Below are 17,252 nucleotides of genomic sequence, written 5' to 3'. Positions count from 1 at the left end.
ATTCCGAGGAGAGCGAGTCCAGCAACAATTTATATGGATCCAGCGGAGGACCTCTTTACGCAACTTGCACCCTCGTTTCAGGAAGACGAGAAGACTTACCTCGTACCTTGGTAAGCAAACTCGTTATCGTGATGCAATAAAAGTGCTCGAACGCAGGGCGCAGTTCGCGATTTATTCCCCAGAAAAGTTGTGAGATTTGATGCACTCGGTCACGATCCGGCGGGACGCAAAGTTATTCCGGTGAAAAATTCATTTAATCCCGCCGCGAGAGGCGGACCGAATGCTCGACCGGTTAATCTTGCACGAGGTGAGAAAACAAGGAGTGGTCCTGGAAGGACTCGGTCACGGTCGCACTCGACTTCCTGCTTAATGCTGGTTCTCCGGGGACTCGCCCTCGCCCCTTGCCATACCTCGCTTTCCAGCAACTGCGTCTCCGTAACCCGGATTTGTCTTTTGTCCTACGAGGCCCGCGGGAACCCTACTGATGGGAATTGCGAAATTCTTGACCCAGTTGTGTTTAATGGATGCCTTCGAATGGTATTCAATTGAATTCAGATACGTCAAAGGGAACACCTGAGATTAACTCTCTCTGGACGGCTTGTATCTCTATAGTTGGAGAAAAATTGGGTTTAACGAGAATAAGCATGGAAATAAATAAGAAAAATACCAGAAAATGATAAAACTAAGAAGGAAATATTATTACTTAGCAACTACTTGAAAATACTGGCACAGCACGGATCTGCTTCACGGATTCGCTTCCTTTATTACTTTATTTCGAGAACCAAAAATAAAAGTTTAAATTTAATCTAACCGTATAATGTATTATATATTGTAAAGAGAATTAACTACATTTTCCTTAAACAACAAAAAACATGAGATGTAATTATGTGGATGATTGATTAAACTGCAATTTTCGAGCTTTTGATTACAATCACATGATTATTATTGCACCCGTCAGTTATCGAAGACTGAAATTTTCGATTCATGCAATTCGCTGCGATTTTGACGTCTGCCGGAAACGTGAATTCGCGTATTGGTAGTTACAGTCTCGACGGCGTTCGTATTGTTCCCCCGCAATTTGGAGAAAGGCTATTTTGCGCGCGGCATAATGGAAATCTTGGAATATAGCTTCTCCGTTAAGTACCTGCAGGAGCTTGCACGGAGGTGCAACAACCTTCCGTTACGTCAACTAATTTAATCCCCTCCTTTATCCTCTGCCCTCCTCTTCTCTCACACTCGGCATTACTCTCTCTTCGTTTCTCTCTATTCCATTACAATCGCAACTACGAAAGCTAAATAGGTTCCTGTCTATTATTCATCGTCGTCTCGGAAACACGTCACCTTAGATCGCGGAACTTCACGAATTCGTGTACTACCGCGTCCTCAGAATTCTTACGACTGCGATTTGTAGATGTTCTGAAACACTCGCGGCGCCTGCGCATTTATTCCTGAAATCCGTATATTCTCAGAGCCTCTTTACCTTCTTATTCAGCCCTCCGTCTTCAACGTGGAAAGCAAAATTCTGTTATCTCAAACGTCAACCAACTTGTTAAGAAACACAAGTCTCACAGGCACTCGAAAAAATCCTGTTTGCAAAAGATACGAATTTTAAAAGCTCCAGGAACCCCATTCCCCGACATATTCTTGAAAGCCTTTCGCTTCCTTCGGACTTCCGAAGGATACTTCGGACTCCGAGAATTCGGCGGATATCGCGTACGTAAAATTCGGCCAGATTCACTTCTTTCCTCCCGCTTGTTTTTAGTTTTCGTCTCTGCCTCGTCCCTCTGTCGTTATCCTTCTTCTCCTCAACCTCCTCTAAACCCCTTCTTACTCAATGTCACGTCGTGAAAGCTGCATGGCTCGCTATCTATTATTCATCGGCATCTCGCACCTCGACATTTTTCCCAATGGGCGATTTCGCATTGTGTGCCCGTTGGTATGTAGCCCGGTCGGCGACCCCGCGGGGCCCGTGTGTGCTCGTATCCGGGCGACGACTGTTTCACGTGAAATAGGAAAATCCAGGGGAATAAAGCAATCTCTGCCCCGTCAGCGCTCCGTGACTGCGTCCGTGATTGCCGTTTTCAGGAGGACCTAGTAACTTGCTGGAATATCGTTCCCCGACATACCTCCCCTTCCTCCCGCCTTTCTGCTCACCCTTCTTTCTGTCACTTGGGTTACACGCCACTCCGCCGTACATATCTCTGACTGCCCTTTCTTTCCCCTCGTTCCTGACCCCGCTTAATCCACTCGGCACATCATTTCTGAACTTCGAAAGACGATTAGGGAGCGTGTCGATTGCTGCACACTCCGTTGGCGCGAACGTTGGCCTATCGTTATTGTCGCGGCTCCCGCAGCTAAAGTTAACCCATCCGGAATCCGATGGTCGCTCCCTCGTAAATCCTGCCAGAGGCAGATTCCTGTGGTCCTCGGTGCTTTTAGTTTTTTCCTCGTCCTTTTTCCGTCTTTCTAATCGACTTTGCTCGTTTCCGGTCTTCGTATCAGCGACGCGTTACACCGCGGGGGTGATAAGGGTGGGTCGTCGTTGTTATCTCATTAGGGAGTAAGAACGGCGCAGGGCGAAAGGTTGACGGCTTTTAGTACACCCTTTTTAAGCCGGGCACGTCTTTCTCGAGCGAGATTAACGAGGAGGGACAACTTGCACCCTCGCAGTAACGGAGACATTGTTCAACTGCAATCTCTGGCCGGGAATGCATGCTACACCCTCACGCGTACCAGTAATTATTGCGTCGTTAAACTACATTCTACGTCCTTGTCCTACGTAACAGCAATCGCGAGAGAGATAGTCCTCTCTCACGTTACGTTATTGCAAACATTATGACCTAACTTAACCGTGCGCTTTTTAAGGGATAAACGCGCAGCCGTTAATTCGCCAAAATTCCAAATTAACACTTTTCCATGGCGCAGGTGGTATCACCGCTTTTCCAATTTCCCGGGGTTTCATTTCGACGGTCGCGAACTTTTTTTTGTTTCACGGGTCTCACGACTTTTTAATTTAAAGTGCGTGTTTTCGTGAAGAGGGGGCTGGGGAAAAAAAGGTTACTTTTGCAACCCGAATCAAGCGTGGCACGTCGCACGATGATGAATGAAGACAGAGATCGCCGACCATGACGGTCACGGCGGACATTTTTAATCCGACAAAAGTTTGTGAATTACGCTTAGCTGGCGCACGGGGACGGCCAGGACCGAGGGTAAGTAAAAAGGATTATGTTCTCTCTAATGGCTCCTATTCCCTTAGTCTTGCGCGCTCCGCTCATCCGGTTTTTTTTTCGCCCTTTCTGCCTTTAAGCCGCGAACACTCATTAAAAAAGTCTCCTCCCAAGAGCTCCGGGGGTGAAGACCGAATACAAGAATGAAAATGGGACAAGCGGAGGTCGGGAGCGGGGGCAGGGTGGTGTGTAAGGCAGATGAGGGAATTGGAGAAAGAAATTTTTTACCGCCCACGGCACGAGATCTCCTTCCAGGACCTCTGTCGTCCTTATTCCACGCACTTGGCTTCCTACCGTTTTCGCCCTCTCACCTCCTCACTCCAAACCCCTGCAGCTTTGTACAAAGCTGCGACCGCTTCGCGCATGCTGGGGCTGACGTTTTATACGACCGCGGGGTCGGCCGCATTGAAAATAATTACGCCAGCGTTAAGCGCGACGTCGCAGCGTGGAAGGACTCTTGGAGGGTAAGCGCGATCCTTATATCGGGTCAGACTCGCCGCAAATATTCCTAAGCTTTATAATATAGCGGCTGGATGCATTTCTTATACAGAGCTTCGAGCGGTTTTACGAATCCCAAATACTTTTGCTACATGTCCACTTTTCTGAAATATAGGAATCGCTACTTACTTATTTAACGAAGATGGTAGGGTCACTAAACAATGTAATAAATATTTGTAGATTCACTTTGACTAGCGTACTTAGGAGTAGCGTGTCATGGTCAATTGCTTAACTTTTATATGAAACCTAAAAATGCAAAAGTCAGAAATAATATCCCCTGGTTCGACACGATCATTTACGAGCCAAGCGGGGTCGCAACGCGATCGATAGGGGCGACCACCATCCCTCTCGCGATCCACCGCAAAAATCGACGACTCGTTTTCCGCACGCTAGGCGGTTAGAGCCGCGGAATGTTGCCGCGTATTAGCATAACAAGATTCTCTCGTGCACGTAATGCGAAGGCGGTTGGGGGCGCAGACCTACGACGACGTAGGGTGCGCACCGCTCCCTTTTCTCCCTTCGCTCCTCGTCGGTCCCCTTCCCTCGGTCCTCGTAGATTTGCATGGCCCATTTAAATGCAATTTCTTTTTCCCTCGATCAAGGAATTACGTGAATACGCAATCCGCCCTGCCACAAAGTTCGTGTGTACTTGCCGCCGCGGGATTAAAAAGACTTGCGTCCATAGTTCTCGAGAGGGTCCACAGGGGAAACGACCATCTTCCGGTGGACTTGATCACTTGCCCTGTCGATACATTGACCGTTCATCCGTTTCCGTATCGCCTTGGTCAAAATTCGATAGTCTGAGCACCCTAAGCCCAGAATTACTTTGGTTCTTATCCCCCGAACAGGAAGATTTCTTCTGGAATATTTTAACTTTCAGCTTTATATCAAAGAGAAGGGAAGGGGAGTGAATCTCTTCCGGAAAGGAAGAACGTAATAATAGAGTCGTCCGGCTTTCGTGGCTTTGGGAGAAGCCGCGGGAAGAATTTTCATGGAAATATCAGACAGTTTTAAGAGGTACAAAGGTTAGCCTGCGATGGGTAAATCTGATGCTACATCTTAGGAAACAGTTTGTTGTCTCGAAGTTTGCGACAACGAGTGAGTTATATCTCCGCAACAATAATACCATATGCGATAACCGTCTCAATGGAAGCGGAGCACAATATTTGCGATTAATTAACAAGACCCCGAGTCACCCAAGTTCCGATAGGGATAGGGTCTGGTTTCTCAGCTGTCGCTTCACCAGAGAAAATCCATCGATTTTAAGCACGATTAATGCGTTGGATGACATGGAGGTCACCGATATTCGATTCCTCATGAGCACCGTTGGGGCCATCGATGATCATCAAATTTATTTAATAACGTGACAAGTAAATCCCAAAACGCTTGTAAGATGCCGAATGAAACGATATGATGATGACATGAGATAAATGCTCTATCATTTGAATATTTTTAATTACTTGTGCGAGTAAAGTTTCATTGTGACGCGTCGACAGCAAGACATGTGAAATATTATTTAACATGCTAATAAGCCACTAGATTTCTTCCATTAAATTCGCATTAACCAACACAGCAATCGTTCGTTGCCTCGCCGGCGACAATAAATTAGTTTCGCGGGCGAGTAGTGAAAGAGAAATTAAATCGAAGTTCAGGGCCGGCGGTTGAAGCCGAGATCAGCCTCGAGGAAAATATCCGATACATCCGGCAAGGGGGTTGAAGGATCGGGGTGTCACGGGACACCATATGCAGGAACGCGCGGCGGCAGGAAAGTTACGGAACTTGTTATTACTTTTAGCGTCCGACCGGCGCACCAGCTGTATAATGCAGCCACTACTGTCACGTACGCAACGCTTATACACGTAATAAGCGGTCTACCGTGCGTTCCAACTTTCTACTGGCCATTGAAACTTTTTACGGGAAGCGCCCTTCCCCCCCGTTGCCGCCAGCCCCCAAGCTTCCATTTCCATTAGATCCTTACGAAATTCGCTGTCGTGTTCTTTCTCGCTCCCCCGCGTATCAAATTGCCCTTCTCCGCTCTTCTCCCATGTCGCACAATTGCAAACGTCTTGGTAGCTTCTCTTCCATTCACGCAGATAAAAACATGTCTCGAGACGGCAACGGCCTCAATTAAATTTTTATCGAGTTCCTCTTCTGGTACATAATTGGATTTTAACTTCCGAGCTTTTTCTTCCTTTTTTTTCTTTCTAAAAGCAATTTAATTTCTTTCTCAAAATATCGGGGTAAAAATCTGTCTTTACCTTATCCGGACTTTGCCATATCGTATAGGCAGGTACTTCGTTCTGATATCTGATTTTATTGCTCTCGTAACGCTGATTCCTGGGAAAGTTGCTTTGGCTGCCGTGTTACTGTTATTAATGAGTTTTGAGCAATAAAAATCAAAAATGACGTGGAAATACGTGGGGAATGAGAAAATCCCCCATAACATCATTAAAAAGTTATAACGAAATATTGCGTAATTTCAGATTGTAAAAAAGGAATTATATTAAAATGTGAAACATGACGCCCTTCTGTTTATAAGCTCCACAGAGGTGTTCTGAAATGTAAAACGAATCACTGAAAACCTGACGTTTAATCAAATGTTTATTAAAAGTGATTGATACATGAAAGGAAATGTGGAGAAGAAAACGTGAAAATGGAAATACGTTACGTTGAAAATTACCTTCAACGATTCAGCACGCTACTTGATTCTTTTTCAAAAGAGGAGGAGGGGGAGCGAACGTGACTTACGACAGCCGAGAGAAATTTCAAGCGAGGTAAATTCGCTCAGGCTGCAATCGGGAGGATGCATCCGCGGAGGATGCAAAGTCCGATTGACGGTTCGAGGGGAAACAAACGAGGTAAATGAGACACGTAATTGATTTCGCCAGCCATTCGTGGCGTAATTAAAAAGCTTCCGATAACGTGGGTTCGAGCATTGTTGCGCGATGAAGCGTGACTCACGCTCGTCAAGCATCGAAGTTATGCAGCGTTACAGTTCGCAACGAAATTACGCCCGCTGAACGTCATAAGTTGCGAAATTTGCATTTAGCTCCGGCGTCCGGGCTACAAACTGCGCCGCGCCGCGGATAATCGAATTGCGAATGCCTTTTCATACCGCAAACTATCATCGCTTATTTGTGCGAGCCGTCCAAATTATTTTCCCGCGAATTTCAGCGCCCTTACATCATTAATCATACGAGCGTCGTGAGTTATGCAGAACTATTCTGCTATCACGAAAATATTAATTTATATCAAAACTAGTATTCCGTGTGAGGAAATTCCGTTTTTGCCATTATAGATGCATGTTTTTAATAAAGATAAATATACAATTACGCTTGAATTATATTTAATTTATATTTAAGTTATATGATTGTATTCAAATTACATTTAAATTATACTTGAAGTAAACTTTAGTTATATTCAAGTTATATGATTATACACTAAATTTTTAAGTTATCTTTGAATTGTGCTCAGTTTATATAAAGTTCTGCTCGAGTTATATTCAAGTCTCACACAATTACATCTCAGTTATACTTGAAATATAGCTGTTCAAATTGTTGAGCAAATAACCGACCTCTCGATTATACGGGGTTTAGCCTTGTGTGTCGGTAACTCGATCGACGGGATGATCGGAAAGAAAGGAAGCTTTAAGGAAGGATTGAAAGCCGTAAAGAATAGTTCGCTAGTTGCACTCAGTGACCGGGCTTCTCTCTCACGCTGCTGGGAAGACTCTCCACGGTCCAATCATCCGACGCAGCCTCCTGATGGAGCTGTCAATTGCAGAATTGTAGGCGAATGGCTCGTAATGGCTTTCCTGTAAATGGGGCTAAAAGCTTAGAGCTTGTGTCAGGTGGATAAATATTCAAATTGACGCGAATTGCAGCAAAGTGCATAGTATCCAGTTTCAAGAATTTACTGCATTTTATAATTGGAAAGAAGCGCGTCACTTTCCATGATTTTTTTATTCCCCGGTTTTGACATGCGTTTTCATAGATTTCCCAGCAACATTTTAACAATAACAGCTGAAAAATGGACAAATTGAATGGCATTAAAAGTGGCACTGGAGACGTCTAAGTGAAGAAAGACGTTATTTTTACTATTGTTCCAATTTGACAATTGAACAAATGGACACCGACAAATCACGATTGCAATTTACAGATTGCACAGTTAAATTGAAATTTTTCGAGGACAGAATTTGGATGCCTTCTTGAAAACACCTATAGACGTAGACAAGAAAGAGAAAGACCCTGACGTACAATTGCATTTAATAGCACGCGGAGGAGAAGCCATAGACTGGCGAAGGCCGAGTTAAATGGAGTCGCGAGATTCAAGACGGAAGTCGCCTCCCGAAGCACTTTGAGTGATGGTGTCTGGGGAGTAACAATGCGAGGCGATACCTTAATCTCTCGATAATTCCTCGTCGACGTCCTTCCTTCAACTTTACTATACGCGTGAGAATTCCTCGCGAGACGATACTGTAGATTTGCATCGACGGAATGACGTAGCGCTACGTTATGGATTACTGCAAGTATTAAAAAACCCTTTAACCCCTTTGCAAAAATATAATTTTTTGGAATGTTGTAATCGCCTGCACAGATTGACGAAAATGAACAAACTGAAGTGGCATTAATAAAATGAAATTAAATAAAATGAAATCGATAAAACAGAAATTAAAAGCAATATATCAGTTCTGACATTTGGCATTTTGTGAATAAAATAAATGAAATCGCGCCGAGAAAGGTTTAAAGGAATTTCGTGTGAAATTAAACCGAAATTTAAATAAGTATGGAAAAATTTGTGAACCGAAAATTCTTCCTTTGCGTATCACCCCGGGTGCAGTCATCAGAAAATTAGCGAGTGGCGCATGTCGCTCCACGAGGGCGAGGACAGTTAATGACACGCTGAGAGCAGACGGAATGCGGACGCTCGGCCTTCACAAACAACTGCAATTTTCCCGAGCATTTTCGCGGCTGAATTTTCGCTAACGCGCGTGCAAACATGCGGAATCGTCCGCCGTGCGCGGAAAGAGCTGTTTCGCGGTTGCGCGAAATTCCGCCCGCCGTCTCTCGCCGTTCGTTTTCGTTCCTCAGTCACGCCCGCTACAAATTCGATTTACTCGTCTCCCGCCCTCGTTGTGGATCCCTTTGAAATTTCATTTCCGTGTCCTTAGACCGCGACTTGCCGGCACACACATCTAATTTTCCCCTTGGCTTTGCCAGGAAACTTCCTGATAATGTTTCAAATCCATAATTGAAAATAACCGAACGTGCCCACGCTGACGTGTGCAGGTAGTGTGCTGATTTTGATTTCTTCTTGTCGTTTTTTCTTTTTAATTGCCTTGTACAATGACTTCTTGCTAAATGAAACGTTTTAACCTAGGTTTTAACGTTTTGCACGTAAATGTAATTTTTGTTTCGTTCGAAAAATTATTTCCGTAAAGTTGGATAGTTCATCGTGCATAGAGCGACGCATCCTTCTGTTGGGAAGTGCAGAGCTTCAAAAGATGAACAGCCGCACGTTTCGGGAGCTCGACGTTTTAGATTTAGAGTTTCTCGAAGGCACGCGCGCTACTTCGCGGCAATTTATAACCACCCGATATACGATCGCGCCACGAAGTTCGCTTGGAATTAGCCTTGAACAAGGGTAGCTCCTCGATTTCCATTACTAGACCCGGTTAATTTCCATTACTAACCTGGCCTAATTAAGTAGTCCACGAGACTCTTCATTTTCGCCGCTTCCGCTGGATAATTGTGCTGCTTTTTTATTAACTTTTAAACCGTCAAACGGAAATACCTCGCTGATTAATATGTTTTCGAGAAGGACCATGTTTTCACGCTTTTACTCGATTATTGAATGCTCCAAGCTTTTAATACCAGATACAGTTTTAATTTGACTATGCTAAAGTCTTTTTCATGGCATTTTCGTCCATCAACGCCTGGGATCTTTTCGTTATTAGACACTCTAGATTGTTATGCTGCTGGACAATTTGAGATTCGATGATTGCTGCATTTTTCATGATGACATTGGTGCAAAGTGCAAGTAAAAATGAAAATCGATTTAATAGACTGACTTAATCAGCTCGATATTAATAAAAGAATTCAATACCGCGACATTGCGGACTTGGAGATTAATTCTTAAGCAGGTTATTCGGGATTTAGAGACGGAATTCCGATAGTATAATCGCCGGTCTATAATAACTTTTGAATGGGAAGCAATTAAAGTTAATTGCGGTGGCGAAAGTTCGCGCTCGCCCGCCGGAAAACCTTTCGAAGCCGGAAATTGTAATTTTAATGAAACTTTGCGCAGCGCTATTCAGGCGGCTCTAGCGATTCGTAATCATTGTCAAATAATAATCGCGAACTCGATACAAAGTTACGACCGGGGCGAGGGACGAGGAAGGAGAGGGGGAGAGAGAAATCGATTCGCTGTATGACGGATCAAGTTTTTGGTCACATTAGCGCGCGAGTTTACAAGCGCGGAATTACACGCGTGAGAATTGATTCGTTAAATCTATATTCGTGTAATGATCAGCGCGGCGTGAAATTAGCGCAGGATTGTAATTAAATTAATAACTGGATTACGCCGCGTTGATCCTATAATTATCGTTTACACGTGATAAGGTTTAAAAGCTCGCTCCAGAGGAAATCGATGTAATGCGTTAGGATCGGGTGCGATCTGTGTTATTAATATTGAGTTATCTTTAACATATTGCGAGATTAGATACCTATTCTTTTAATACCGCGGTTTTTCCTATCGATAAATGAACAAGCAGGATTACTCGAATTGTAAGCGATGTGAAAGAGTTTACTGACATTATGATTATTAATATAAGTATTTCGTGCTTTGTGATTTTATATTGAGGCACTAGTGTCAATATTGTATTATTTGTTGAATGAATTGTTTGCATTTTTAATAAAATAAATTTAATTAATAAATAATATTGAATATTTGTCCGTTTGTATTTATTAAATTCAAAGAATTTATTTTTTAGCATCATAAAATTTAAAGAATGCACATGTGGACATTGCAAAAGATATTTGGAATAAAATTGAAAAAAATGCATGCATGGATTCCCATAAAAAATATTAATACGCTCGATCAAACTTATGCACCATATTTCATATAAATCTCTGCGTTAACAGAATTCCACAGTAAATTATTTTTTACGCTCTTTTACCTAATTTGCAAAGTTAATATCATTGTTTGTGTGGAGGAGCGATGATGTTGCGGGATCGCAAAGATCGCTTGATATTTGGATTGGAAAACATATTGGCGACCGGTTTTCACCATTCAATATCGAAATAGAATTTAGCGCATAAGAGACAGAGATGTGGAAAGAAGAGAATGGAAAGAGCCGGCAACACGAGATCGCTCTTCAGCCTCCGGTAAATCATCCCCGCCACGTTTAATTCAGCTTTTGCAATTGTTTTCGGGATCACGTATTCGCACATCGAGCGCGCGATTTCTTTAGTTACCTATTTACGCTCGGAGAGAGCGACAGTAGCCATTGTTCAATGCCATGTAACGCGAATTTTCGATACTGCGATTTCATCTATAGGATTACTTAGAATAACGCTGTACTGGGATACTAAAACCAATATTAACGAAAAAATAGGGAAAATATAAAATATCGAGATATAAAATATTGATGCGGATAAAATTAATACCGCGTAATTATGTAATTGATACTGGAAGGAATTTGATATCTTTGGCGCGCTATCCGGAATTCTCTGATTTCGAGTTGTCCTTGTGGCACGAGTCGGTTAACTGGGATCACAACGACACCCTTTTTTTTTTAAATCACCATACAGAAAATAATGTCGCAAAAGCGCAGTGGTGGACCAACGAGTGGGATGAAGAGGATTGCGCGAATTCCGCGGCTGCGAAGCGATTTATGGGAAACGAACACGGGCTATAAAATAACACTTCCCATTCAAATCGGCAAATTAATGGTCGCTTTCGTGGATTCTTTGTTTGGGCCGCGCGACAATGGAGAGTCTTGCTGAGTTATCGTCCCAAAATGGCGCGAAATTTCAAGAATGTCAATTCTCGCAGATCTCCGGCGGTTTAATCTCCAAATCTAGAAAATTCTTCGGGTCTGCAGTATCAGAAGACAGAATGACGCGTACCGTATCTACAGGCTGGAATTGAATTGATGTTGCACCCTTCGAAGGCTGCCCGGACCTGGAGTAGCAAAGATTGATCGGCTTGCCTAGGTTTCGAAACTGTTATCTAGTTTAGATACTTAAGTCCGCGCGGAAAGTTACTCCTCGCGAGCTTTAATCTCTCTAAGCACGAGGTGATTATAAAGTTTCTTATTAAGTTCCCGTGTAGCACCCACCACATGCATACTCCTGCCGCCACCACTGCGATGCACGGATGAAAAACTTTGCCGGTAACGCGGCTATATGTAACCCTCTACAAGGAAAAGAAAACGCGAAAGTGCCTTTAATACTATCGGGACGTGTTTCCGGTTCTGGCGAAACGTTAGGTAGCGAAGAAAGGCAGCGCTAAAGTTAAATAAGTTAAACGCCATTTTCTATGTGAGCAATTTAAATGCGGCAGCGATGAGTCAAGTTTCTCGTATTTCGTGCACTTCGTTGCATTCCAATTTCACTTCATTTTAATAATTTTTACCTCGCCAACGCTTTACTTCCAGCCGCTCCCGCGTTTAAACTGCAGTTTACGGAATTTTAAATCGCGCGAATTGTACGTAATCCCGGGTAACAATTAGGAATCCTCCCACCATTGAGAAATCACAGGACATTAACGATTTCTTCTTTATCTTCGAAAAAGGAATTCTCTCGATGTACCGACCACCGCGTTACGTTGATGTCGGCACACCCTTTATATGCTTCCCCTCATATTTATTCAGCGCTAAAAAGAGTCGTGAGAAGTTGATATATCCCCATATCAGGATTAATGCGAGCGTCTACTCGCGGGAAATATGGCGAAATGCTCTCGTCGTGGAGAAACGTCGATGAAAAAACGGACGAAGAATCGTCGCGGATTTCTTCTTCGGCTACGTCCGTTACGACATAACGAGAGAAAAGACAGCGCACAAAGAAACTGCCATCTTTGAGCCTCCTTTTCCGGACGGATTGTAGAATAATTGGCTGAGTTAACGAGATCACATTCACGATGCATTGCATTCATTTCGCGAATTATTGCCGTGAGATAAGAAGAGTGCGGTATTATTCCTACGGGAGCATAACTTCCGTCGGAAAGTCGCGAGCGGTTATCAGGAAATTGCAGCCATTAAATATTACAATTTAAATTGCAAAGTCTAATAACCGAGACGTAACAGTTCACAAAAAATCCCTATTTAACACATACTACCTCCGGCATTTCACATCTAATTCGGGAAAAAAACCATCAACCTTCTTCGCACGCTGCGGTATGCTCGCTTTTCCGGGAGCACCAGGTGCAAATATGGCGTCTGCAATGGGGCGTTTCGCGTAAGTGGATGTTTATTACGCGTTGCTTAAAATCTGGATTACAACGTTAAAACGTTGTATTACGTTAATTCATAGAAGAGGAAGATCATTAACTTGCGCCGCGAGCGATGGTCTTTGCGCTTTCACGGTCACAAAGCGCAAACATGGCGCTTGGTCGCCCGGTACTTTGCGCGAGATGAATTCCATCGCGTATTGTAATTGGAGGGAAGCTGCATCTGGCGACGAGTTTGCTGAAGGCGAATGGGATGTAAAATGGGATCGGATGCGCGTTGCAACTTGGCTCAATATCAAACGCTCCGTGTAACCATTGTGTTGATTACGAATTTGCAGGTAAAATAAAAAGGGGATCGTTATATCGTGCGTTACGATTTGTACAAATAAATTGGATATCTGGGAAATAAACTGCGTCGATGCGGAATTATTTGTCCATGGATGGACGCATTTATCGAATTTCTTTCCGCGGAAAATTGTATACTGATAATAGGGCTTTGTTCTCAAAATCCTTTCGCGTTTGATTTCCGTTGAAACGGGGATTTTAATCCGCGGCTTAATTACTACTTAGACGTGTATCAAAATATGTGTTTGCTTTACAAAGCAAGCGGATCATATCCTTCATTTCCCTGATCTTTCACGTCAGATGCGTTTATGAAGACTTGATGAAGGAGAGGAAATTAATTTTTCGTGAATTAATTATAATTTAAGTTATTTATACATCAATTCTCTTAAAGCGCCTGGATTTCAAAGTACTTGAATCCACATATATAATAAGAAACTTACCTTGAACCGGTGCGTAAATGTTGAGGTACAGGCAATCCTCACTCTGGTTTTTCAAATAGGGCAACAACCTCTTGAGGTATTCTACCCTGCCCTTGGGCATTTTGTCGCTCAGTTCGGGTAGCTTTTGCGGACAGACGGGTCCGAATTTGTCGGCAACCTTCACGCCGTGCCAAAGGGCGCCACTTACGGGAGGCATAAAGCGCAACGAGCCGATCGGCGGCGAGGCGTAGGGTACACCGCGAAACACCTCGACGCCCTCGAGATATCGATCGAGGGTAACGATCACGCCCGACAACTCGCCGTATTTAGTCCTGACAATCCGCGAACTCAGCTCGGCGCCGCCGACCGTCACGATCAGACCGAGTAGCGCCAGGATCGGCGACGTCATCTTGACGCGATCACCGACGTCTTCGGCGTCACCACCGCCGATCACTTGTTCGTCGCTTCGGCGCCTCTCATACCGCCTATCCTGGTTCCCGCCGTGAGTATTTCCGCTTTAACCGCCGCCGGAAGTGCGGATGTACGCGCGCCGATCCATCTCGCGGCTCTCGGAGGCCTGCCCACCTCCCGGATGCATCAATCTTCTCCTAAGGTCTGGATCTGATGACTGTTAGACCTTTCTCGACTTAAGTAACGTATAGGAGTTGGCTCTGACCAGGAAAATTGACTTGCCGCGTGCGTTGCCTTTCGACAGTTCTTCCTTTGGCTAACTCTCCCTAAGATTGAAGATGTAAGATTATCGTTCAGAAGAACTATTGTCTTCAATCAGACCTTCCTAGATCTATCGTAATCATACATTTTTATGCATGATTCATGATAATCCTGGAGCGCAGGACTAACAAGATAAAACAAATTTTTCATGATCCTTCTAACACATTAATCTTCAGAAATAGCAATATTCTTGATTTCTTGTTTTAGTCAAATTATTGAAACAGATATTAGAACACGCGGATCATTTTTAACTATCTATTTTGATGCAACTGATCTAAGGAAGACTGCAAATTAACGGAGCGATCAATATCCAGAGTCAGATCTTCTTTGCATCCAATTACTTGGAGTAGTTGTGCCGGTTATAGTTGTCCTGTATTGAATATTTTTAGTCGCGCACCAAGCCGGGTATCTGACTAGAATCGTTGAAGAAGTTTAAACAGTCCGTCGACAACGAGGATTGGCATGTTCAATATTCCCATTACAATCATTGTCGTCTTCTAAAGTTGGTCACCGTTACCTCCATTAGCAGGTTAACGATCTTTCGACTTGCTGTCTTGCAGTTTCGCTGAACAATAAAAGCTCTCTACGCGTACGAGAAGTCGCCGCAAGTTTACCTTTTCAACGCTCAACAATTAGCGGAATATTCATTTATGCATATTCGTCGCGAGAGTAGGTTCACACTTTTTCGCAGTAAACTAACATTATGACATTCAGGCTGAAACTTGTAGCTAGAAACAAGATCCTCTTCATCGAAATTTCCATGCAAGCGACCTCGTCTTGACGATTTCCCACTCACGTATGCTGACGCTTAGAGGAGTTTCACGCGTGCCTTATCTCTCACACGAAGACAATCTCGTTCCTGATGGCGTGCTTAATGTATCGAAAGAGATAGAATGCACCGGCTCTAATCACGCCCAGGAGAAAGCCGCCCTTCGTATGTTTACTCGCTCGTTTCATCCCGACAGGCAAGGGAAGTAACGCAGGAGGAAAATAATTTCCCAAGTTCTCTCACTCAAGATTCTTTTGGACGGATCAGAACTGATTCGCAACCAACTCTTATCTCGTGATTCATCGAGCTAATCTTTCAATCGAATCAAATGGAACAGTTCGCCGAGGCCATTCATACGGCAAACGATTTTTTCTTTAAAGCTAATTCAAATGGAAGAAACGACACCACTGTTGGAGAAATTCACGGGACTCGCTCTAATCTTCAACCCTTAAAAAGACATAAAATACAGCGTAGATCTGTTATTTGTATTATGGAGCTTGAGAGTTGCGCTTGGTAAATTGGAAGTGAAATTGGACATCCTTCAGCTACTTCGGTTGCTACTTGATGCTTAAAAGAACGCGCACAAAGACACGCACGCCGTTGTCGTTGAAATAAAAGGCATCCAAGAAGTTTATGCGCTCGGCAGCCTCTTATATTGAAGCCCTCCAGTATTTCTTCAGCGCAAGGGAGAAGCGCAAATCATCCCGGGGATCCGGGGATACGACGCTATTCGTGTTAAGTCAACAGCTTCAACTTTCAATTAACCCGGTTAAGTTAAATTCGCACTACTGCCAATTTCCCCGCGGCTTCCCAGTCGGACACTTGTAGACGCAAACAAGTTGGAATCATCCTCGGGAATTATTCCGTGGAAATCGCACTTTTTCCGACCGATCACTGAGCAATGATCCTCGATCATCGCCACAACACTGGACTAGGTAAGTCGCGCGGGATCATCGTTCCTTCGTCGCGGCGGGTCGAGCGCTATTGTAGGGGATTCCTCCCGCACGTAGCTTCACAGGCATCACCTACCGCCCCCTCTCCATCTTCCCGGCGAGCCGCGTCGGCACCCCCGTCCCCCGGCGTATTTCTTCAAACTTTGCCGGGTCAGGAGAATCGTTTCCCGATAAACGCCAATTTATCGGACACGCCGAAGTAATTCTCAAGTTTCGTCGCGAGTCGCGCACCGGATGAACCGTTGCCGCTCGTCGCGACCGGGGTTGCAACCCCTCGACGCACAACCACCCTCTCCTCCTCCCCCGAAAAGAAACGACGAAAAATCCGAGACAAGAGGGACAGAGTCGGAGAATCAGACCGAGAATGAAGTGGCCACCCCCCCGCACGTTTCTTCCTTCGATAAGCTACCCCCCCTCGGTCGGACCTAACTACCACCCTCCTTGACACTACACCGCGTTGACGTCCGATCTCGACGCCGGATGCACCACGGCGGATCTCGCGTGACCGGAGTATATATCAGGGACGGGCACGAATTGCTGTCGCGAAGGGGTGAAAGCGCCGCCGGGATACCGTGATATCTGAGGAAAACCAACCGACCGATGTAGCCGTCACTTCGACCCCCGACAGACTGGCGTCAGGCGACGACGCTCGCTACCGGCTGCGCATGCGCCGCGCAAACGCTCCGGCACAGGGGCGGAAATGCGCCCCGAACGTGGTCGATACGGCAGGAGGGATCGATTTTCGCGACCGACCAGCGTGAAGTCGATGGTTGGTTTGAGTCCGGGATCGCGAAACGTCGTGTAGTTGCGCCCTTTCGACTCGATTCGGACCGATTCTTCTCGCTTGAACTATTTTTCT

The 17,252-nt window shown here is 44.6% G+C and overlaps 1 protein-coding gene across 1 annotated transcript in view; it reads right to left on the bottom strand.

The window, feature by feature from the left end:
• The window catches only part of LOC105279884 (neuroligin-4, Y-linked), a 143,577-nt gene extending 126,559 nt beyond the window's left edge, over nt 1-17,018 (bottom strand). Inside the window, exon 1 of the mRNA XM_011339987.2 lies at nt 13,961-17,018. Coding sequence (XP_011338289.1) covers nt 13,961-14,348 — 388 coding nt within the window. The 5' untranslated portion in view covers nt 14,349-17,018. The remainder of the gene's footprint in view (nt 1-13,960) is intronic.
• Nucleotides 17,019-17,252: the final 234 nt, after the last annotated feature.

This window comes from Ooceraea biroi, chromosome 7 (assembly GCF_003672135.1).
Source record: "Ooceraea biroi isolate clonal line C1 chromosome 7, Obir_v5.4, whole genome shotgun sequence".
Lineage (NCBI taxonomy): Eukaryota > Metazoa > Arthropoda > Insecta > Hymenoptera > Formicidae > Ooceraea > Ooceraea biroi.
Note: the sequence above shows the minus strand (reverse complement) of the source record. Positions and strands in the feature narration are given on the sequence as shown.